A 24128-nucleotide genomic window follows, 5' to 3' on the forward strand; every position below is an offset into this window, starting at 1 on the left:
AAAATGGACAAGACAGTGGGTGTCGTATGGAAACAAATTTGACAATGTATTTCATATTTAAAAAAAAAGAAAGACAAATGGACAAGATATGAACAGACAATTCGCAGAAAATATATAGGAACCAATTAGTACATAGTATTATGTACCAATTAGTATATAAAAATTGTCAACTCCCCTAGGATCAAAGAAACCCAAATTAAAAATTATGCCATGTCTTAACAAACAAATAGGAAAAGTCTAAAAAATTAAAGATAACACTCAATATCAGTGGAAATCCCGGCCCAGTCTTCCTAGAGGGGACTTGCCAGTGGGTACAGGGATTCTTTGTGGAACGATGGAAATGTTCTGGAAGTAGACAGTGGTGATGATAGTACAACATTGTGAATATACTAAAAACCACCATTATACGCTTTAAAATAATGAAGTTTATGCTGTGTGAATTATATCTCATTAAAAATAAAATTGCGAGGCGCCTGGGTGGCTTAGTCAGTTGAGTGTCCGACTTCGGCTCAGGTCATGATCTCACGGTCTGTGGGTTCAAGCCAGGCGACACGCTCTGTGCTGACAGCTCAGAGCCTGGAGCCTGTTTCAGATTCTGTGTCTCCCTCTCTCTCTGCCCCTCCCCTGCTCATGCTCTGTCTGTTTCTCTCAAAAATAAATAAACACTAAAAAAAAATTTTTTTTAATAAAATTGCAAAAAACCAGTGGGGCCGGGTGTAGCCCACGGGCCATCGTTTGCCAACCCCTGTTCTAATGTAGAAAGTGAGTCTTGGTCCCTTCTGTTGCCCGGGGCCAGCCAGGTACCGGACACAGATGAGCCACTCGGGGCATGTTTGCTGAATGAGTCACTGGGGAAGGGTCAACCATGGGAATGCCATTTGCCTGGGAAAACACGCATCTCCTGGCATAACAGCGCTCACTTCTCAGCAGGTCAGCCCTCCGTGGCCGCACCTCTGAGGATCGTCCTGACACACTAGGAGGAAAATCCTCACCGTGGCCAGCCAAGCCCAACACCCTCAGGTCCTTGCTTCCAGTGGTATTCGTTTCCTGGGGCTGCTCTCACAAAGTACCACAAAGCGGGTAGCCTAGAACAACAGAGATCTTTTCTCTCACAGTGCAGAAACTCAGAGGTCTGAAATTAAGGCGTCAGCAGGCTTGATGCCTCTGGAGGATCCCCAGGGAGAAACCATCCCGTGCCTCTCTCCTAGCTTCTGGTGGTCACCGGCGACCATGGACATTCTCGGCTCGTAGATGGACTACAAGTCCCACTACGGTCCCTGCCTCCATTATCACGTGACATTCTCGCGTGTCTGTGTCCAGATGTCCCTCTTCTTGTAAGGATGTCGGTCACTGGAATACAGCCCGCCCCACTCCAGCATGGCCTTATCTTAACTTAATCACACCCACAAAGGCTCTTATCCCAAATATGGTCACATCCACTGGGACCCAGGATTAGGACTTGAACATATCTTTTTTGGGAGACACAATTCAACCCACAATAGCCATCTAGCCTAGTCAAGGCCTCATGCACAGTGGTCTACTCTCAGTTCCTCAAGTGCCAGATAAGTTTCCACCTCAGGGCCTTAGCATCTGCTATTCCCTCTGCCAGGAATACTCAGCCCACCTAGCTAGCTCCTTCTCATCCTACAGGTCTCTGCTCAAAATACTACTACCACAGGAGACCTCCCTACCCTCTAGGAAGAGTAGCCCTCTTCCTATGATAGACTCTTTAAAACACCCCATTTTGTTCTCTTCATAGCTATTATCACTGGGGTGCTTGGGTGGCTCAGTTGATTAAGCATCCGACTTCAACTCAGGTCATGATCTCGCAGTGTGTGGGTTCGAGCCCCGCGTCAGGCTCGTACTGACAGCTCAGAGCCTGGAGCCGCTTCAGATTCTGTGCTTCCCTCTCTCTCTGCCCCTCCCCTGCTCATGAACGCATGCGTACTCTCTCTCAAAATTAAAATACAAACATTAAAAAAATAATTATTATTATCCCTATCTGAACCTATCTTACTTGTTTTTGGATTTTCTATCTTCCTCTGACCCCCACCCCCACACAGAAAAATTTAAGCCCTAGGAAAGAGGAATGGTTGTGATTTCAAAAACATTACCAGAAATCATTTGACACTCTTCCCTTCAAAAAGTGGAACCTAATTCCACCCACTGCCCCGTGAAAGTGGAGCCAGACTGAGTGTCTCCATTCTAATGAACAGAATATGGCAGAAGGGATGCCGTGCGACTTGTGAGGCTAGGTAGGTCAGAGGAAGGCTTGCAATTGTCTGGCTTGCTCCCTCTTGCATCACTTGCTCTGGGGAAAGCCAGTGCCATGTTGCAAAGACAGTCAAGGGGCTCTGTAGAGAGGCCCCCGTGGAGAGGAAGCAAAGCTGCCAAGCATATGGGTGAGCACCTTGGAAGCAGATCCTTCAGACAATTCAGCCCTCCCAACGAAGTCTTGCAGCTGAGACCCAGGTATCACGGAGCCAAGACAGACCATCCCCACTGTGCCCTGTCCGAATTCCTGGCCCACAGAAATCATAAGATAAATAAATGATTTGTTGTTTTAAGCCATTAAGTCTGGGGGTGTTTGTTACATAACAGGAGATAGCTAATAAATGAACCACGTACTTCTTGTTCACTGTTCCACCTCCAGTACCTAGAAACTGTGCCTGGCACACAACACGTGCTTAGTTAGGATGCATCAGGTAGAAAACGGCTTGGATGAGAACCAAGAAGGTTGGTGAAGCATCTTTAAAGTTTGAAAGGAAGGAGATACAAAGCAAAAGAAAGGAAGAAACAGAACCCCGTTCACTAGACATCTTGGGATTTCTTTCCCAGACCTTCTTGCAGAAGGTTCTCTTGGAATAAAGGAGGATGGGTGGACCCCAACCCGGGACAAGGCAGGCCAGACTCACTGATCTGTACCACACAGCTGGCTCCCAACTCCGGACCCACTATGTGGCTCCCGACACACTTGAACTTCTTGCCATCTGACAGCTGGGACTGGTTCAGCATCTCCACCCCCAGCTTGGACGTCCCCACGGCCACACCTCCTGGCTCTTCTGTCCATCGGAAGTCCGGGTCTGGGTATCCCCCGTCCCAGCGACAGGTGAGCTGCAGCGTGAGCTGTCCTTGTGACATCTCTGCCCGGCACTGAGGGGCTGACGGAGGGGGTGCTGCAAAACAGCAGAGGATGCGGGCTTAATCAGAGACTCCAAAATCAGCCACTGAGCTGGCCCTAAGGATTACAGAACCAGTGTATCAGAGAAACAGTCACGCTCAGTTAGTGTGCCCCGAAATAGCTCCTTAGCACAAATTAGTGCATGACAGTAGTCCGGGTTTCCTCTGCCGAGTGCCCAGTCTCCAAGGGCGTGGGCCTCATTCGTCTTTGCAATTCTCCCTAGCCACGATGACCTTTACATGTGGCTATTTAAATTTAAGGGCTCCGTAACTATATGCGGTGGGTGGCTACTGTATTGGACCACAAAGAATAGAACATTTCGATCATCATTAAAAGCTCTACTGGACAGTGCTGGTCCCCAGGGGGGGTGGGTGAGAGGGGGGATTCGCCCCCACCCTTAACATATACTTCCTTTTTACTCTGTGCAGGCATTACTAAGAACACACAGACATTTAGCAAGTTACAAACCTGTAAATCCTATGTAACCCTTGTGTTAACAGCTATATGTGAAAATTCACATATATATGTATATTGTGCATATATTCTATATGTATATTATGTATGTATTAAACATATTGTACGTGCTTTATAGATTTTATATAATACACACAAATAGAATTTGGATCTTACATGGATGGGTAGGTACATGTCATCTACAAGAAAAATTATCAATAATATGCCAAAATGACGGTGAGAATATTCTTTTCTTTCCACTCATGTTTCCTCTAATAAGCACATATGACTTCGTCTACAATAAATGCCATTTTATGAGAGAACACAGAGACGTATAAAGGCTCTGAATAATGTATGAATTAAGTTAGGTGTTATTATCCTGTTCACTAATTTGCTGTTCTGATGCTTCCTGTCGTTAGCATGGGTTATGAGCACACTCTATGTGTCTACAGTGGTTTTCACCCAAGGAATTTGTTTTCTCACTCCCGCAAGAAAGGTTCACAAACTGCTGGTTCCTAACGGTGCTAAAGGGCCCAAGTTCATGCATAGAATGAGGATGGTCAAATGCATACACAAATTTTGGTCTTTCCATGCAGTGGGATATTAACTCCATCACAAAACGGAGGAACCTTGAATACGTAATGCCAAGCAGAAGAAGCTGGTCATGAAAGGCCACATTGGTAGGAGTCCATTGATAGGACACATCCAGAATAAGCAAGCGCATAGAGATAGAACACAGACAGATCGGTGGTTGCCAGGGGGTGGAGAAGACGAGGTAGTGACTGCTCGATGGGGATGGGATTTCCATTTGGGGTGATGAAAATGTTTGAAACTACACAGAGGTGATGATCGCACAACGCTGTGAATGTATCAAATGCCACGGAGTTGTACATCTTTAAACGGCTGTTCTGTACTTTCACCTCAATTTAAAAAAAAGAAAAGCAAGCATTAGGCTTGGCATTAATTTCCTTCTGTGGCTCACAGGGACTCTCCTGTGTCCCCCACTTAGCAGCAAGCTTCTAGAAGTGACCCCTCTCTGACACGGAGCCCTGGGTGTGTACGTGTGTGTTGAGGGAACCGCAGAAGCACGTTCGGGCCTGTGCAGCAGGCATGCCTTTGTAGACAGGAGGAAGAAGCACAAACATGCAGCTCACGAAGGGTCGAGGTGAGGACATGGGGGAGGGGAGCGCCTCTTACGCACAGTAGACCAGGAGCTCGGTGGTCACCTTCCGCTGTCTCCCACTGAGCGTGTTCGTGGCCAAACACGTGTAGTTCCCTTGGAGGTTTTGCGACATGAGCAGCAGAATGAAGCTGCTGACCGTCAGATTGTTTCCGAAGGGCTCAGTGCTGGAATCGGGGGCCCGGAACTGCCACTCAACCACTGGCGGAGGCCAAGAGCGACTGCTGCAGCTGAAGTCCACCTGGGAGCCTTTGGCTGCATAGAGGGTGCCATTGGGGAGCGTGCCGGTGCTGGAGATGTTGACCTCAACCTCATAGGGACCGCCTGAGAATGACGGGGGGAATGGGGAAAGTATTCATTACTTAAGAGTTAACTTGAGCTCCTTACCAGATCTGACAGACGCAGAAATGATCAGGAAGCAACAATGAGGATGTCAGTATCTATCGAATACTTACTATGTGACAAATGCTATGCTTAAATGCCCTTATGCGTTCTAATCCTGAGATAAACGTCGATTTATTGGGGGAGGGGTTCAATCCTTATAGGAAGGGGGAAACTGCAAACCGCTCCTTTTCAGAAACACTGGTGAGGGGATAGGCTACCTGTGCATTAGAGCTAACACGGCAGGCCCAAGTGCTTTCCTTAAAAAGACCTGTGCTTGTAAGGTTGGCCTTGGCTGGTGACTGGAACTTGGATTTCAGGAGGGTTTCGCCATTTCTAGACCTGACAAGAGGGAGGCTCATGGGCCTGAACCATTTGCACAAACAGCATGGTTTACGCTGTACAGCTGCTCCCCTGAGAGTCTGGAATTTGGGTACGTGCTAGGCGAGGGTGCCACGTGATTAGCCCCCAGTAAAAATCCAGGGTGCTGGGTGTCTCGTGGGCTTCCTAACACATTTCACCCATGTTGCCACAACTCGTTCCTGGAGGAATTAAGCGTGTTCCATGGGACTCCCTTGGAAAAGGAGTCTTGGAGGCTTGCTCCTGGTTTTCCTCGGACTTAACCCCATGTGCCTTTTGCCCTTTGCTGATTTTGCTTTGTATCCTTTCGCTGTAATAAATCAAATTACAAATGCTGAGTCCTGTGAGTTCTCCCAGAGAAATCACTGAGCCTGGGGGTGGGCTGGGGGACTCCTAGCACAACTTCACACTGAAACACAAGAAACATTGGTTCCAGGCCCAACTATGGCCTCTATTCACTAGCTGTGTGACCTTGGGAAAATTACTTAACCTCTCTTAGCCTCCACTTCCACATCTGTAAAATGGGGGCAAAGCTAGAACCCATTGCAAGGAGCTATGGTGATACTCAAGTAGTACAGCAGAACAGTGCTGGTCAGGTTGGAAGCATGGTAAGTGCTGGGTCTTCTCCGGATCCCCCTTACGTTTCTGAACTTCTTTCTTATCCCCAGAAATGCCATCCCATGGCTGGTGGCCAGTGCATCCAAGCTGAGGCATCTCTTTTGATGAAAAGAATATATTTAACACCTATTTATCCCAAAGTCATTTAGTGTGTTACCTCTCCCCTTTCAGAAAGAAGAATCCGGGAAGGGCAACCCTTAGCCAAAGGAATAAATCTGTGACTGTAGAATTTGAACAGAAATAGGCCAGTGGGAAAAATTATTCTGGGGAGGAAAAGGCTTTCCCAGAACCCCTCAAAGTACAGCATCTATTTCACCTATGTCTGAGGCTATTTGTAGGACTCTAGAAATTGTCATTTCCGGGGCACCTGGGTGGCTCGCTCTTTTGGGTGTCCGACTTCGGCTCAGGTCATGATCTCGCAGATCGCAGGTTTGAGCCCCATGTTGGACTCTGTGCTGACAGCTCAGAGCCTGGAGCCTGCTTCAGATTCTGTGTCTCACTCTCTCTCTCTCTCTCTGTCCCTCCCCCACTCACGCTCTATCTCTCTCAAAAATAAATAAACATTTTAAAAAAGAAAGAAAAAAAAAAAGAAATTGTGCGTTTCCCAGGTCAGAATTCTTGACATATCCTTCTCAGGTTGGGGCTGGTTCCCAACAGTTGCATTGATCTGCTGGAACCATGTCACCCGCCATAGAGGGTCTGTTTTTAAAATGATTCCATTAGTATGGGAGGTACCACTTACTGTTGCTGGCTAGCTGGTTAGGTATGCAGACCAACAGGTAATAGGGCGTGCCCACAGTTGGCGGGCATCCAATTAAACAGAGGGTACCTCTGCAGCACTGACAGCCAAAGCCCAGGCCAGCAAAGAGGTAGTGTGTTAGATTGGACAGCCTGAGTCTTCCGACTTGTGGTCTGGAGGGCCATTAGTGGCCTAGAATGGATACTGTGGACCCCCAGAAACTGGGTGGGAGGGGCTTCTGACCAGTACAATTCTCCTCAAGAAACAGGGTTGGATACAGGGAATGGATGAGAAGGAACAGGTGGAAGGATTAGAAAAAGAAATCAAATGAAAGAACCTGAGAGGCCTCCTGAATGAAGTGTTCAGAGGTTACATCTCATCTATAAAGCCCTTGGGTTGAGTCTGCTTTCTTTTTTTTTTTTTTAATTTTTTAATGTTTATTTATTTTTGAAGGAGAGAGAGAGACAAAGCGTGAGCAGGGGAGGGGCAGAGAGAGAGGGAGACACAGAATCCGAAGCAGGCTCCAGGCTCCGAGCTGTCAGCACAGAGCCCAACACGGGGCTCAAACCCACAAACCATGAGATCATGACCTGAGCCAAAGTTGGACAGTTAACCTACTGAGCCACCCAGGTGCCCCGAGTCTGCTTTCTTTTTTTTTTTTTTTTTTAATTTTTTTTTTCAACGTTTTTTATTTATTTTTGGGACAGAGAGAGACAGAGTATGAACGGGGGAGGGGCAGAGAGAGAGGGAGACACAGAATCGGAAACAGGCTCCAGGCTCCGAGCCATCAGCCCAGAGCCTGACGCGGGGCTCGAACTCACGGACCGCGAGATCGTGACCTGGCTGAAGTCGGACGCTTAACCGACTGCGCCACCCAGGCGCCCCCCCGAGTCTGCTTTCTTAATTAAAGCTGACGCCATCTTGAGTCCCTGGGGTTCTTCCCTTGCTCTGACTTTACTACACAGGAGAAGGTGCCCACTTCCTTCCCTTCCACTGCTCTCTCCACCCGCTTGATAATTTATTCCCAAACAGAAACTACCAGCCCTTTTTGCCTGCAGGGTGATGGTGACAATCACTCAAAGAGAAAGAGAGATGGGGAACAAAAATAAAACAGCCAATAAATAAAAATATAAAGTGGTTACAAAGGCTCGGCATCTTACTGAGGCCTTGGTCATTGGAGTTTGAGTTCTCAGCTCTATCTTGGATGGGTGCCTTTGCCTGGGGGCCATGAGCTTGTCCTCTGAATTCAGAGACCTGGGTGTAAATCCTACTGCCACTTACAGATAGACAACCTTGGGTAAGTGCCCATCCTTCTCATTCTCTCCTGCCTTTCCTATGAAACGAAAAGAACAGTAAAAACATCTATCACCAGGTTACTGAAGGACCCAATAAGAAAATACAAGCAGCACACTTAGCCTGGTGTTTGACCTTGGTCAATGTTCTATAAATGTTACCTGACATTATTATCGGTAGTATCCTTGTTGATTGATTCAATAGGCATCAGCAAACTGTGGCCTACTATCTGTTTTTGTACAGCTCACAGGCTAAAAATGGTTTTCACAGATGAATATTTGCAATCGATCTGATGAGAGAGAACGCTAACTTTGAATCACAATTAAGTGAAATGTTATCCCCCCAAAAAAGGAATTCTATTTTTCTCATTACACTATACTCTAAAAAAAGTATTCATTTATTATTACACTTTGAATTTTGTCAATTAAAAAAATGTGGTGATGCGTTTACACTCTTGTTTTGGACGTTTTTAACCTTATCAGTTGGGCCAGAACATCTGAAATATTTATCATCTGGCCCTCTACAGAAAAAGTTCGATTCCTGTTCTAGAACAACGTACCAGTGCCACTGCCTTCCTCTTCTCTGCTAACACCCATTTTTTTTTAATGTTTATTTTTGAGAGAGAGAGAGCGAAAGAGTGTGAGTGGGGGAGGGTCAGAGAAAAGGGGACAGAGGATCTGCCGTGGGCTCTGCACTGATAGCAGTGAGCCCGACGTGGGGCTCAAACTCACGAACCGTGAGATCATGACCCGAGCCGAAGTTGGACGTTCAACTAACTGAGCCACCCAGATGCCCCTCTGCCAATATTCTTGATGTTGGAACTCACTTCTTTCCTTCCCCACCCCCCGACCCCTATAACCATAGTTTGGCCAGTCAAGGGTCTCAAAGAGTTGACTTATGACTCAGGGACCCACAAAATGGGAGATTTCCACCTCAGTATCTTGGGTTCCCTGCCAATTAGAAGAGTTATCTTCAGGCATTTCTCTTTATACCAGCATTTTGATTTAAAAATGACCTAAGAATAGGGGCGCCTGGGTGACTCAGTTGGCTAAGCAACTGACTCCAGCTCAGGTCATGATCTCACAGTTCGTGGGTTCGAGCCCTGCGTCGGGCTCTGTACTGACAGCTCAGAGCCTGGAGCCTACTTCGGATTCTATGTCTCCCTGTCTCTGCCCCTCCCCTGCTCACTCTCGGTCTCTCTCTCTCTCTCTCAAAAATAATAAAAAAACATTAAAAAAAATGACCTAAGAATATATCAGGTAGTCTCTGCTAATCAGTGGGCATACCTATGATTCTAGAGTGAGATAAGATCCTTGGGAAAATTCACAGAGACTGTTCTGATACCACTTTTAGAGACTGAATATAGAGACATATGTGACAACCCCACTGCCTCCCGATTTCCCTAGTGATTGCCAATCCCATCCACAAAGCCCGAACCCAGAGATCTTCAGCTTCTTATAGGGACGCATCTCTGCTTCAGATGAGTTTGGTGAGACTCAAATTAATCGCGCTCCAGGCAAGGATCCTCCATTTTCTGAAAGGGGCCAACAATGCTTCTTCAACTTGCCCAACACACTCTTTCCCTAAGACCTTATGTTATCATGAGGCAGAGTGTCACCGCCGGCATCATAGAATGAGTGCAAATAGATTAGCTCAATTAGCCAGGGAACATGGGACTTTCCTGAGGCCCCTTTCCTGGAAGTCTGGAATGGTGGCCACATCACTTGCTAGACAAAAGTGCTCCCCATCTCCCAAACCCCAGCTGATTCCAAAGACAGTCTTGGAGGTTGATACAAACCAGCTTCCTCACTGTCCGTGTGCCATCCGGCTCAAATGTTCCCTCAACACTTGCTCGGCCTGAGAAAAACAGACACAGGGAGAGTTTGGCACCATGTGCCATGAGATCTGACTGTGGCTTTCATGGGCTTATCTGATTGCTCAGCTCCCCCGTGCGTGAGAGATGATATCTTTAAAGAAGAACAAAGTCTAGTGGAATGTGTTAAGGTCTCTGCTACCTTGCCCATCCCTCCAGCAGGGAACACACAGGAGTTCTACCCTCATACCCACCCCAATTTGGAGGCAGAAGAGGATGGGTAAGTCAATGAAATAAACAGCCTTGGCAGCCCTGAACTGCTCCGGACTAAGGGATTTCTGTATTTTCGGGAGCGCCGGTCCCAATCTGGAGGGCAAGGCTTTTCAACTGCACCATTAAATTAACAAGTAATAGTACAGTTTTCATTCTGAGACAAATGACAAAATCACATTGCAATCCCCATTCCTGGCACATTAAATCACTCTAGGCTTGTAAAAAACCTGACTCCCTGGAAGGCAGAGGTACAAAACGCCCCCTGATCAATAGGCAGACGTCCAAACAGTAAGGAGGGAGAGGCTACTGGCTTCATAGCTTGTGTCTCTACAGCATCTCTGTCCGTTCACGCACTCAAACTCACAGATAACAACTTGTCACATCTCAGAATTTGTTTTCCTAGCTTCCAAGGCCATGTTGAAATGTTTCCAAACTTTTCTCTTAAGAGACTAAGTTATCAACCATGTCAGTGAAAAGACGGGAAAAGCAAGATCTGGACACACGGAGTCCCTGACCCACAGAAGGTCCTGTTCAAAAGGCTTCGATATGCACGGATTACAGGGAACCTGAGATGCAGTTTTCCCACAGGAATCCCATCACCTGCTTGACCAGTTGGTCAAGATAACATAAACCGAGTGCGTATAGCGTGCCCAGTTCTGTGCTGAGGGCTGTGCATGTTAATGTCACGAATGTGCGCAGTGAATCTGTGCCTCGGTTCCACCGTTCTCCCTGATTCACACGTGACAAAACTGAAGTGAGAGATGTTCAAGTGATTTCCCCAAGGTCACAAGGACAATAGCCAGCAGCACCTGGATTTGAACTTAGGCAGCTGGACCTCAGTGTATGCTCGTAGCCACTCAGCAATACCATGGCCCTCCCAGAAATAGTGATTGGATCAGACCTAATCCATATTCCAAAATCTTCCATGCAAAATGAGGGCCGAGTCCAATCTGAGATGTCAAGGCTTCTCCTTCAGCCACTGTCTGAGGAGGAGCAGGGAGAGGCTCCCTGATGCCCGGAGGGGTCTGGTGTTTGTCTGGGCCTCTCCTAGAACGGGAGGAAGACCTGAGATTCTGGAGGGCTCTGTTATACGTGGAACCAGAGGACATCTGTGCTACAGACCGAATGTTTGTAACCCTTCCAAGATTCATGCTGAAACCTAATCCTCAGTATGATGGTTTTTGGAGGTGGGGCCTTTGGGGGAGGTGAGAAGGCCCTAAGAGTCGAGTCCTCATGAATGGGACTGGCGCCTTCTGAGGAGAGACCCCGGAGAGATTGCTTCTTCTCTCTCTACCCTCTGCCAAGTGAGGACACAATGAGAAGACTTTATCTACAAACCAAGAAGCAAGCCTCACCGGACACTGGGTCTGCCGGCACCTTGATCTTCGACTTCCCAGCCTCCGGAATTGCCAGAAGTATTTGTTGTTGAAACCATCCAGCCTAGGTTACTTTTGTTACAGCAGCCCAAACTAAGACAGTCGGTGTCCTGTTTTCACAAACGAGCCTACACCAGTTGAGGACACTGAAGAAGTGTCCATACTATGAATCACATCACAGTAACTCAGGAAGCCCCAAAAGCTATTTGCATTTAGGGATTCTTTTTTTTTTTTTTTTAATTTTTATTCAGTTTTTAGAGACAGAGATACAGCGCAAACAGGGGAGGGACAGAGAGAGAGGGAGACACAGAATCCGAAGCAGCCTCCAGGCTCTGTCAGCAGCCCGGACGCAGGGCTCGAACTCACGAACATTGAGATCATGACCTGAGCCGAAGTCAGATGCTTAACCGACTGAGCCACCCAGGCGCGCCTTTAGGGATTCTTTTAAAATTGGGGCGCCTGGGTGGCTCAGTCGGTTAAGCGTCCGACTTAGGCTCAGGTCATGATCTCACGGTCCGTGAGTTTGAGCCCCGCGTTGGGCTCTGTGCTGACAGCTCAGAGCCTGGAGCCTGTTTCCGATTCTGTGTCTCCCTCTCTCTCTGACCCTCCCCTGTTCATGCTCTGTCTCTCTCTGTCTCACAAATAAATAAACGTTAAAAAAAAAAAATTAAATTAAAAAAAAATAAAATTAAGTTCACATTCATCATAAAAAGGCCTTGCGTTTATCTCCCTACAGGGCAATAATGAAACTAATCCACCCTCCAGTAAACTTAGCCAATGATTAATCAATGTCAGATAAAGTCATCATAAACTGGAGGGAGTGATGATAACTTTTTAAAAAGTAACAAGCTGTATTGCCATCTTACTCGGGGGTCAGAAGAGAAGATATGTATTGAGCAGACTGACATGAGGAGTTATTAATGACCGGCAGTTGGAGTGACCTGCCCATGGGAGCACAGTGAGCACTGAATAGAGCTGGGCCAAGGTGGGCGACATTTTTAATACACCCACATTCATCCCAGGCAATTCAGCAGTTCAACTACGGCATCTCCAGACACGAAAACACTGTATTCCAAAATCCTATAAGCCTCAAGGGTTGGGGGCAACCTTGGAGACCATCGAAAAACCTAGAAGTGTCCTTGAAGCCTTGCTTTTCCTCATCCTCCACTTCCAATCCCCCCCAACAGGTCTTACTGGCCTACCTCCAAAATAGTCTGAAGCTGTGCATTGTCACCAAGGACACTGCCACCACTGTGGTTCTGGCCACCAACATCTTGTGTGCCTCCAAGTGGCTTCCCTATTTGCATCAGTCCTTCTTGAGATCATGCACAGACATTCTGCATGTGTTAGTGAAATAATGCCACACACACACTTAAAGTTCCAGGAGTTTCCTCTGGCATCCAGAACAACCACAACAACAAAAATCTCAATTCCTTGCCAGGTATATTAGTTTCTTGGGGCCGCCTTACCAAGTGCCAAGAACTTGGTGGCTTAAAACCATACAAGTGAGTTCTCTCACAGAAGTCTGAAATTGAGGAGTCAGGAGGGCAACTCTTGCTCCAAAGGGCCCAGAGGACCAAGGGAGACTCCTTCCTTGCTTTTTTCCAGGGAGCTGGCCATGGGTCCCTGGCATTCCTTCCAGCTGCATCCCCCACTTCCTGCCTCTGTCATCAGATGATGTTCTCCTTGTGTGTCTCTGCATTTTCCTCTTTAAAAAAAAAAACAACTTTTTTTACATTTATTTATTTTTGAGACAGGGCACAAGTCGGGGAGGAGCAGAGAAAGAGGGAGGCACAGAATCCGAAGCAGGCTCCAGGCTCTGAGCTGTCAGCACAGAGCCCGACATGGGGCTTGAACTTACACACAGTGAGATCATGACCTGAGCGGAAGTTGGACACTTAACCAACTCGGCCACCCAGGTGCCCCAGCATTTTCCTCTCCTTAGGATGATACCAGTCAGTTTGGATTAGGGCCCACCCCAATGGCTTCATCTCAACACAATTTCATCTGCAAAGACCCTATTTCCAAATAAGACCATGTTCACAGATACCAGGAGTTAGGACTTCAATATTGGCGGGGGGGAGGGGGCGGTGGCAAGGGGGGAAGGACAAGGATATAATTCAACCCATAACACAAGTCCTACCGGGCCCTACCTCGCACGTCCCATGCCCTCACACACTGGGCTCGCACCACACAGCCTTGTCTCGTGAGCACACACACCACACTCATCTCACCTTGCACTGGATATCGTTCTGCCTGGATCACTCTTATCTTTGCATGACTGGTTCCTACTTATCATTCAGCTTAAACGTCATTTCCTCTAAAAGGTTCTCTCTGACTCCCCTAATTTTTTTTTAATGTTTTGTTTATTTTTGAGAGAGAGACAGACACGGAGAGATGGAGTGTGAGTGGGGGAGGGGCACAGAAAGGGGGAGACACAGAATCTGAAGCGGGCTCCAGGCCCCGAGCTGTCAGCACAGCGCCCGACGTGGAGCTCGAACCCACGATCTGCAAGATCATGACCTGAGCCGAAGTCGGTCGCTTAACCAACTGAGCCACCCTAGAGCCCTGACCCCCCTAATTTAAAGTGTTTCGGGGGTGCCTGAGTGGCTCAGTTAAGCGGCCCGCTTCAGCTCAGGTCATGATTTTGCGGTTCACAAGTTCAAACCCCTCTGTGCTGACAGCTCAGAGCCTGGAGCCTGCTTCGGGATCTGTGTCTCCCCCTCTCTCTGCCCCTCTCCCACTCGCACTCTGTCTCTGTCTCTCCTCTCTCAAAAAAATAAATAAACATTAAAAAATAAGTAGATAGATAGATAGATAAAAATAAAATGTTTTGGAGAATCACCCAGACTCAATGCTCCGCATAGCCCTCATCACTGTGATATCTCCTGATGCTTATTATCTACCTTTCTTCCCCCACCACAGTGTCAGCTCCACGAGGGCAGGGGCCTTGTCTGTCCTATTCACTCCTGTGGCCGGGGCCTTGAACGGTACCTGGCATTGGGCTTTCAATCAATCTGTGTTGAATAAAGAAATAAGTAAATCATTTCACAGATGAGGAAACGAGGGAGCAGTGATCACACGTATATTTCTACACGGATACCCGTCGAAACCAGTGAGCAGCACACTGTCTTTGTCAAGGGCTATCGAGCACGTATTTTAGGCTCTGCAGGCCATACGATCTGCATCGCTGCCACTCAAGTCTGCCGTGGCAGCACCAGAGGCAGTCAGAGATAAGATGTACATGGATGAGTGTGGCTGTGTTCCAATAAAACTCCATTGATGGCCACTGGAATTTCATATAATTTTTACATGTCGCAAATATTCTTCTTTTGGTTTTGTTTTCCCCAACCATTTAAAAATGTAAAAAATACTCACAGCCTGCAGGCCAGATACGGCCCACAGATATGGCTATAGTTTGCCACCCCCCTTCTAAATTCATGCGTGTATATCAACAGATAAGACGGTGTTTTTGGAACGTGCACTATGTAATATAATAGCAGCTCATGTCAAGCCCCGTGGTCAGCACTATAGCATAAGAGCACGAGGCCTTACAAGGTACGTAATGCATTATCCCCAGTTAACAAATGAGAAAAACTAGTGCTCAGAGATATTAAGCTACTTCCTCAAGGTGACGTAACTTTAGGATTGGAACTCAGGCAAGACTGACTCCATCATGTCACACTCTGACTCTGGTGCACAAACCATATTAAACAGCAAGGATGATACTAACTAGCCGAAAGTAATCGCTAACTACTCTGCCAGGAGCCATTAACAGCAATTTATCTAGATAAACCAGAATCTAGTTTTCACAGGAATTCTAGGACGCAAGAATTCTTTCTGTCCCCATTTTACAGATAAGGAAATCCAGGCGTGAGAGGTCACTCGGCGAGCAGGAAGCAGAGCCAGGGATGAAACCCAGGCATCAACTCCAAAGCCCTCCTCCCTCCAGTCCAAGGCTCCGAGCGCCCGGCCAGCTGACCCCAGTGTCCCGCCACCGCACTTACCGGCCACCCGCAGCCACACTCGGAACCACCGCGTCTCATTCAGGACCTCCCGGCAGGTGTAGTTCCCCTCATCCTGCAGCCTCAGCGCCTTGATGTGCAGCGAGCTGGCATTGGCCAGAGAGAAGCGCGGCTCAGCCGGCCGGAAGCTGGAATTGGAGGACAGGAGGAAGACAGGCTCCGAGTCATTCCGGTACCAGGTCACGAGGCCCCTTGGTCCCAAGATGTTGCCACAGTGCAGAGTAACGTTCTCGTGAACCTCTCCGATGACCGGAGCCTCTAATCCTGCACAAGGAAAGGTCAGGCCGTTACTACATTTCTTCATCTCGGAACACCCTCCCTTGTGCACAATCTCTCTGCATTAGGATTTTTAAAAAATCAGGTGTGTATTTTTAAGAGCCTCCACTCTGGGGGGGGGGGGGGGGGGGGGGCGGGGATTACTGGCCAGTGCTGATTTTAATGAACGTGTGGTAAATGGCAATTGCAGAGACAGCCCCAATGTCCCCCTCCCCCACTACCCAGGCCCCTCACTGCCCTTCACCGCCTGACCGCACTGCCCTCCCACCCTGACGCTTGCTCTGGCCAATAAGATGTTAGCAAATGTGATGCAAACACGGGCTTAAAAAGCACTTGTGTAATTGGGCTTGCTCACTGTCACTCCTGCCGTCACCTTGAGAAGGAGGTGCCCAGGTTAGATCCCAGGAGGAAGATGGAAGCTAGGTGTGCAGACCCCAGTGGTCCCAATCACCTGAGCTGAGGCCATTCCAGATCAGCCTTTAGCCGCTGAGTCGATGCCCCAACATGCCAGTGAGCCCAGGCAAGATCAGCAGAGCTGATTAACCCCAGCCCTTGAGCAATAAGCACTTACTGTCATTTTGTGATTATTATGCAGCACCTTTGTGGCAATAAATAACCGATACAGAACCCAAATGGTTTTATTTGCCTAGAAATCCAGAAGGGATGAAAGGAAGAGGGCCTGGGCTTTGTTCCCACAGTCCTTTCTCCATCTGAGGTGCGAATGATCCTGGAGTCAAAGCTCTCTTGCAGCTCCGACTTTGGGCATGCCCTATGCTAGGTACTGGGGAGCCAAGGATAAGCAATACAGAGGGAGACGTCCGGGATCTCCCAGGCTAGTGGGGAAAACAGACAATAAACTGGCAATTACAATACAGTGTGATAAGTACTATGACAGGGCCTCCGAGAAGAGGCTCCTAAGTCCAGCTGTGGTGACTGCCAGGGAAGGTTTCCTCCAGGAGGCCACACTGAGATCTGATGGACAGGTAGGAATTAGCCAGGTAGAGGGAACAGCAAGTTCATAAACCCAGACCAGCAGCAGCAGCCACAGGGCGGTGGCTCTGTTAGAAATGCAAATGATCAGGTCCCACCCCAGAACATTTAAATCAGATAAATCACCCATCTGGGTGTGGCAGTGGAAGGTAGGCTGCATTTTAACAAACCATCCAGGTGATTCTGATGCTCACTCACGACTGACAGTTGGCTAAGGGCCACTGATCTGGCACAGACGGTCACCAGGTAACAAGAAGCAAACGCAGCCCATTTTGCTGAGAAGTGTGGAAATTTTCCAGCCCCCCCCCCCGCCCTGCCCCCCACAGTCAACAACCAAATACAAAGAGGCCACAGGCACAGGAATAATCGGCAGAACCTGTGAGGAATCTTTGACTCATGCTGTCACACTCAGTAGAGGAGAAAAGTGTGATGCCAAGGAGAGTGGGCTAACTCCAAGTCCTGCAGTGAGAAGGCAGCAGGGTGGGACCAGAAGCTAGACTTCTTGCCATCCTCCAGCACATTCTCTTTCCGCCACCTCGGAAGCTTCCAAAGTACGTGAATCTACGGGATTTGCGAAAGGTGGTATTTCATCACAAAATAAATTGCCTTTGACAACAGTACTGGGACAACTGAATGAAGGTGGACCCCTTACCTCACACCATATGTGAGAAATTAACTCAACTGGACCACAGATCTAAATGTAAGAGCTAAAACTATACAGTGCTTAGGAAAAAAAATAAAAGAATAAGTCTTTGTCACTTTGGGTTAAGCAATGGTTTCTCAGGACACCAAAAGCACAAGCAAGGAAAGAAAAACGGATAAATTGGACTTTGTCAGAATTAAACACTTCTGTGCATCCAATGACACCATCAAGAAAGTGAAAAGACAATGTACAGACCGGGAGAAAATATGTACAAATCACTTATCTGATGAGAGGTTTGTACCCAGAACATATAAAGAACTCTCAGAATTCAACAATATAAAGATAAATAATGCAGCTTAAAAATGGGCAAAGGATCTGAACACATGTCTCCAAAAAGATCTACAAAAGGCCAGTAAGCACATGAGAAGATGCTCATCATAAGTCACTAAAGAAATGCAAATCAGAACCACAGTAAGGGACCTACCACGGTATACCTACTAGAATAGCTGGAATCAAAGAGAATAGCAAATTAACAAATACTGGAAAAGATGCAGAGACTGGAACCCTTCTGCATTGTCAGTAGGGTTCTTAAACGGTGTGGTGACTTTGGAAAACAGGTTGGCATTTCATGACAAGGTTAAAGTAACAGGATGACTCAGCAATGCGACTCCTGAGTGGACATCCAGGAGAAAGGAAAACGTGTCTACGCAAAGACTTCACACATACATTCACAGCAGTATTATTCATAATGGCCAAAAGATGGAAATGCCCATCAAATGCCCATCAGCTGATGAGTAGATAAATGGTATATCCATATGGTGGGAACATTATTTGGCCATAAAAAGGGATGAATGAATGGCATGGATGGATCCTGAAAACATTATAGTAAGTGAAAGAATGCAGTCATAAAAGACGACATATCGTGAGTCCGTTTATATGAAATGTCCGAAATGAGCAAGTCTACAAAGATAAAAAGTAGGGTAGCAGGTGTCTAGGGCTGAGGAAAGTGGCCTGGCGGGGGTGGGGGGAGTGGGGGGAAGAAGGAGGTAGTGAGGCGTTAACTGCTAACACTCAAGCCTGACGCTTCTTCTTAGAGTGATAAAAACATTCTGGACTTAATTAGTGGTGATGGTTGCATAATCTTGTGAATATACTCAAAACCACTGACTGACATAGTTTAAAAGGGTGCATTTTATCGTAGGTAAGTTATATCTCAATAAAGTGGTAGAAAAATAAATAAACTGCCACCTGCCTCTGACAACCCTTCCCGATTATAAAAGAAAGAGCAACAGTGATTTGTCTTTGGCCCTTTGTATGGTTAGAAGGGGCTCCCTTTGAAAGACTGGAAGCCAGCCTGGAGCCATGGGACCTTCCACTCTCCCTCATCCTAGCTGCACCACTCCCACATGCCGGGACAGCACGGAAAAAATAAACAAAACAAAACAAAACAACTCTAAGTCAGTCACTGGAAGGCGGAGAATGTCGTCTAATGATAGAGATTCCAAAACAGCAAGAAATCTTTCTGAAAGATCACTTGGAAAGGCAGGTAAGAATTAGTTTAAGTGATTAGGCCTGAGGACCCAGGTCCTCAGCGGCAATCCCCACAGAGGAGAGAAGACGGGCTGTAGCATTACAGACGCAGTAGGTGTTCATGAGACCTGCAGACCTGCCCCTTCCTGGGCTCCCTGGCAAAGGAAGAAAGAAAGAACTTGGAAAAACCCCGGCAAAACTTGAATCTCGGAACTTGAGCTAACATTGTCTTCTCCTCCAAGGAGCAGAATGACACAATCACAAAAGAGACCATTTGGAAGCATTCCCCTTCTCCTGGCTTCGCTCACTCCGTTCTTTTTAACCACTGAAGCTGAAGGTGACCTTGGAGGTCATTTAATCCTGAGATGCGGCAGTCCTGAGTGCTGGGGTCAAGATGAGGCGGGCTAAGTCCTCATTTTACAGATGAGAAAACTGAGGTTCACAAAGCTTCTGTGATTTACTTAAGGGCCCACACAAGTCACTGGGAGAGCTGGGACTGCCACTGAGGTCTTCATACTTCTGGTCACCCAACCAGACAAGATGAGACAATGAGACAACTGTGTCACTAGAAGCTGTCCCCACGGTATCTAGAGTGTCCTCGAATGCCCCCTCTCCCCACCCCGGGCCACCAACCTTAAATTCAGAATATGGACCCAAAAACAACATGAGCAACCACTTCCCAGTGCTGCCCTCATATTATCATCATTTACAGAGTTGGGGGATTGTACCCACTTATTTTCCTACCAACTTCTCCCCAAGAATGACCTGGGATTGATAAGCTCAGTTGACAGTGCAGGCATGAAGACTGTCTAGAGTTAGGTGACAAGAGAAAGTTTTTTTTTTCCCCCCTAAGATAACTCCCAATTTGAAAGATAAACAACAAAAATACACCAAGCTACGGAAGCCCTCCTGGCACTACACACGAAGGTGAACTTAGCCTGGGTATCAAAATGACTGGGCATGGCGGTAGATAAAGTGTCCCTGTGTGGTGAGCTGCAGACAGCCTAAAAGCTGGTTCATTCCAGTACGATGATATCAACGCAGAGGTCTGATGTCCCCAGGTCCCTGATATTCACAGAGCAGTAAACACCGCAGACAGCCAGAGAGAAGGGAACAATCACCTTTAACTTCTGGACACAATCAGTTGGAGACTGTCTGGCCTCTCCTTTTCTCCATTAGCACAGTGGCCATTAAGTCCAATGCCTGCAGGGGTCAGCACATAAGGTCCATCACTGAAGGGGGTTAGGGGTAACTACAACAGGAGAGATGGGACAAATTTGGGGTCACATGCCCTAGAGAGAAGGGGTGACCACTGCTCAGTTCCAGGTGGAAAAGTAGGCCCTGTGCTGCCAGATCATCTGATTTTTCCAGATAAACCAGAAACCTAGACTATGGGAAATTTTACTGCTTTTAAATGATTGCTGAAAACAAAACAAAATAAAATCTTTTTTAATGTTTATTTATTTTTGAGAGAGACAGAGAGACTGTGAGAGCCTGAGTGGGGGAGGGGCAGAGAGAGAGGGAGACACAGAATCTGAAGCAGGCTCCAGGCTCCGAGCTGTCAGCAAAGAGCCCGACGCAGGGCTCCAACTCACGAACCGTGAGATTGTGACCTGAGCTGAAGTTGGATGCTCAACCGACTGAATCACCCAAGCGCCCCAAAACAAAAAATCTTATGAGAGCCTGACCATTAGGAACTTTTGGCACTTGCTGCTAGGAAGCTCAAAGTGCAATTCCTCTAAGAACCTACAAGAGGAGATCAGCAGTGTGAGCTGCACTGGGAAACACAGAAAATAAGGCTCCAAGTATTCTGGAAAATTACATCACCTCCTGGGCCCATCTCCTTTCCCTCTACCTGAGCCCTCACTCTCACTGCTCATCACCCTGCCCTGCACACAAAAGACATGCATTCACTGGTGAATTAATTCAAAAATGCTTTTTTAATGTTTTTTACCCTATATATTTTCTCAAGCAACGCTCCGATCTTATTATTACAAGGGAGAGCACAGATGGAGCATTTAAGACTTTCTTCCAATCATGTCAAGTGGAAGAGGTCATGTCAAGTGCAAGGGCAAGTTTTTTGTAAGTGAAATTACGTCAAAATAAAACAGTTTTGTTTGTTTTTTAGGTGAAGTTGGAAGGCAGGGTTCTGAATGTGCTAGTCTGCACAGGTCGGCTTGCAGGGGTGTGCAGGGGTGTGTTTCTCTGTGTAGGGAAAGCCACAGGTTACAAGTGTAAGGCGAGTTCAACCTTGGGCAGAGGAAGGAGAGAAAAATAAAGGAGCCTAGAGTTTGAGCCCCAACACAGCAGGTAAAACCAGAACGCAAATTTACATCCGACGCCTTAAAAAAAAAAAAAAAAAAAAAAAACCACCAAAACAAAACACCACTCTGCCCCCTACACGTGTCTCTTCAATTTTTCTATCTTCAAAATTTCCCTCTTCAAATTCCCCAATTTTCCCATCACCTCTCCGCAGGCCCTCCGCAGCCTCGCTGGCTGCCCACTCCAAGGGACTGGGGCTATCTTGCCCTCCATCAGGCGCCCGGGAAAATTCCTTCCTGCAAAGAGAGCCGAGCAGCGAGCAGGAAACTCAAGACCCTCCCGGGGCGGCTGCGGGGCCGCGGCCACAACGGGCTCCCGCGGAGTCGGAGGGAATTGGGTCCCCCGGCTCTCCCCTCCCCTACCGTAGCCCGGCGAAGCTCAACTTCTCCCTCGGGATCGCGGCCCCTTACCTGCGGCGACCCAGCGGGCCAGCAGCACCCCGAGGCAGACGAGGACCTGCGGCCGGGACGCCCGGACGCCCGCGGCCATCTCGCCCCCGATGCCGGCCGGGGGCTCCTCAGGAAGCGCAGGCGCCGGCTGGGTGGACGTGCGCCCCCGCCCCTAGGGCCCCGGCCCCCGGGGTACTGAGCGCTCCTCCCGAGTCCTCGGAACGACCGAGTAGCTCCGCTTTCCGCAGCCCCCAGGAAGGATGCTTGGGCTGAGCCCTTAGTCCGGGGCTGGGAGCTGCGCCGGGCTCCCGGCGAGGTTCTGGCCCCGGAGCGCCCGGCCCGGGGTGGGAGGGCGCACCCCGCCCTCTGCGCCCGCCACCCACTCCCGCTCGCGGAAAACAACAGGAGCCGGACTCCCTCCCGCCTCCCTTCCAGGCGGGAGCCCAACTTCCTCTACCTTGGCCGGGGAGGAGGGCTTTATGCAAAGGGCGCGCGCCCGGGCGCGCCGAGCCGAGTCCGGCCCGGTCGGGGGTGGAGCGCGGAGGCCGGTCCCTCCCCGAGCCCACTGCGCCCGGGACGGCAGCCTGGAGTCGCGGGGACCGCTGGGCCGTGCAGAGCCCTGCGGCAGCCGCAGGACGGCACCCCGGCCCCCGGCCCGCCGGGCGCTCCGGCTGCAGCACCCGGAGAGGCGGGCCGTCCGGCTGCAGGATTCAGGGTCCCCTCGGCGTCCCAGCTTAGCTCTTCCAGGGTGCTCCCGTGCTCTCCTGTGCTCCGGGCGGACGCCAGGACCGCCATGGCTGTCCCCGCCTACCCTTTGCAGAACGAAGGCAAGTCTACGGCAGGAGAAAGATGATCCCTTAGACCTCCAGCCAAAAGCGGCCACGAGACTCCTGTTCTCCTGTTAACTAGCTGAGACCACACAGCGAGAGCTGGGATCAGCAGAACTTGTTCTCGGAAGCTTTCTGCGCCCCCCCTCCGCCCCCCACCACGCTCAACCGCATCCAGTGTGATTCCCAGAGAGCTGAAATCCCTCTTCCCTGCCACATCCTCACCCCATCCCGTCCTAGGAAAACCAAGGTTTCTATATCCTCAGGAAGAGCTGACACTTGAAACTGCCCTAGGAGGAAGCCCCTTTAAAAAAAAAATTGTGGGGTGCCTGGGTGGCTCAATGGGTTAAGCGTGGACTCTTGCTTCTGGCTCAGGTCATGATCTCACGGTTGGTGAGTTCCAGCCCCGCCTGGGGCTCTGCACTGACAGCGCTGAGCCTACATGGGATTTCTCTCCCCCTCTTTCTCTGCCCCTCCCTGGCTTGCTCTCTCTCTTTCTAAGTAAACACAATTTTTTTTTAAATTGCAATTAGTACAGTAAAATATTACTCTAGACTCTAGGAGGGGGGTATATGGGTGCCTGCCTTCCTGCAACTTTTCTGTGTTTGAAAATGTTCATCATAAAATATTGGGACAAAACCCACGAGTTCCTATTGATAAAAATCATTTGTTCTGTTGCCCAAAGGCCCCTTACTGAAATACTTCTTCCATGATGAAATCCTCTTGAAACTAACGAAACGTGTGCTTTGCCTGATGAACTGAGCCATAAAGTTGTACGGCTCTTCCCTTTCCCCTCTTTCCCGCAGTGATTTAACTCTTCAGCCAGCTCCTGACGGTTTTCTTCCTTTCCCTTCAGTTTTGTTGGTTCATCTTCTACCTTGTGATGGAAAGTAAATTTCATCCTCATTGACCTCTTCCTGTTTCCTCAGTGCCTGGCACCTCTTAACCACCCACTATGTATTTGTTAAATAAACAAAGGAGAGGTTCATTGGTTTTGGTCTTGGAGCTCTGCAGGCTTTTCTGACAAACTCCTGACCTCACATTCCCGACCTGAAGCTAACAAGATAGAGGTAAAATAAATAGCTGGCAAGTTTCCAGCTGAGGCTCTGGAATTTTCTGTGACCCTGGTGGTACCTCAAGAGAGGAATTGCACAGAGCCGGCCCTCCTGATACATTTGCTGAGTCAAAGGTGAGGTTCTCCTGACCAGTTAGTTCTCCACCCCCACAAGGATCAACTTCCTTCAGGATGGTTGACAATGCTGAGTAGTTTGCATGGCTGGGGACTTTTTCCAAGGCCACTTTAGAAACTTAATCTCATTGGGCCCTCCCTACAACCCTTGTACAAGCAATCCCACTTAATAGATGAGATACCTAGAGATCCAGGAGGGTAAGCTCCAAGTCACAAAGCTGGTTGGTGGCAAAGCCAGGACTGGAGCCCATCTTTGTCCCACACCAAGTC

The 24128-nt window shown here is 48.5% G+C and overlaps 1 protein-coding gene across 2 annotated transcripts in view; it reads right to left on the reverse strand.

The window, feature by feature from the left end:
- The window catches only part of VSIG10 (V-set and immunoglobulin domain containing 10), a 33736-nt gene extending 11446 nt beyond the window's left edge, over window positions 1–22290 (reverse strand). For both annotated transcript variants that reach the window (XM_019467324.2, XM_019467322.2), the window contains exons 1-4: window positions 21864–22290; window positions 15675–15956; window positions 4836–5138; window positions 2916–3176 (exon numbers count right to left, since the gene is read on the reverse strand). In XM_019467324.2, the coding sequence (XP_019322869.2) occupies window positions 2916–3176; window positions 4836–5138; window positions 15675–15956; window positions 21864–21942 (925 nt within the window). In that variant the 5' untranslated portion in view covers window positions 21943–22290. The remainder of the gene's footprint in view (window positions 1–2915; window positions 3177–4835; window positions 5139–15674; window positions 15957–21863) is intronic.
- Window positions 22291–24128: the final 1838 nt, after the last annotated feature.

Source organism: Panthera pardus, unplaced genomic scaffold (genome assembly GCF_024362965.1).
Source record: "Panthera pardus isolate Hobbes unplaced genomic scaffold, ASM2436296v1 HiC_scaffold_15, whole genome shotgun sequence".
NCBI classification, from domain to species: domain Eukaryota; kingdom Metazoa; phylum Chordata; class Mammalia; order Carnivora; family Felidae; genus Panthera; species Panthera pardus.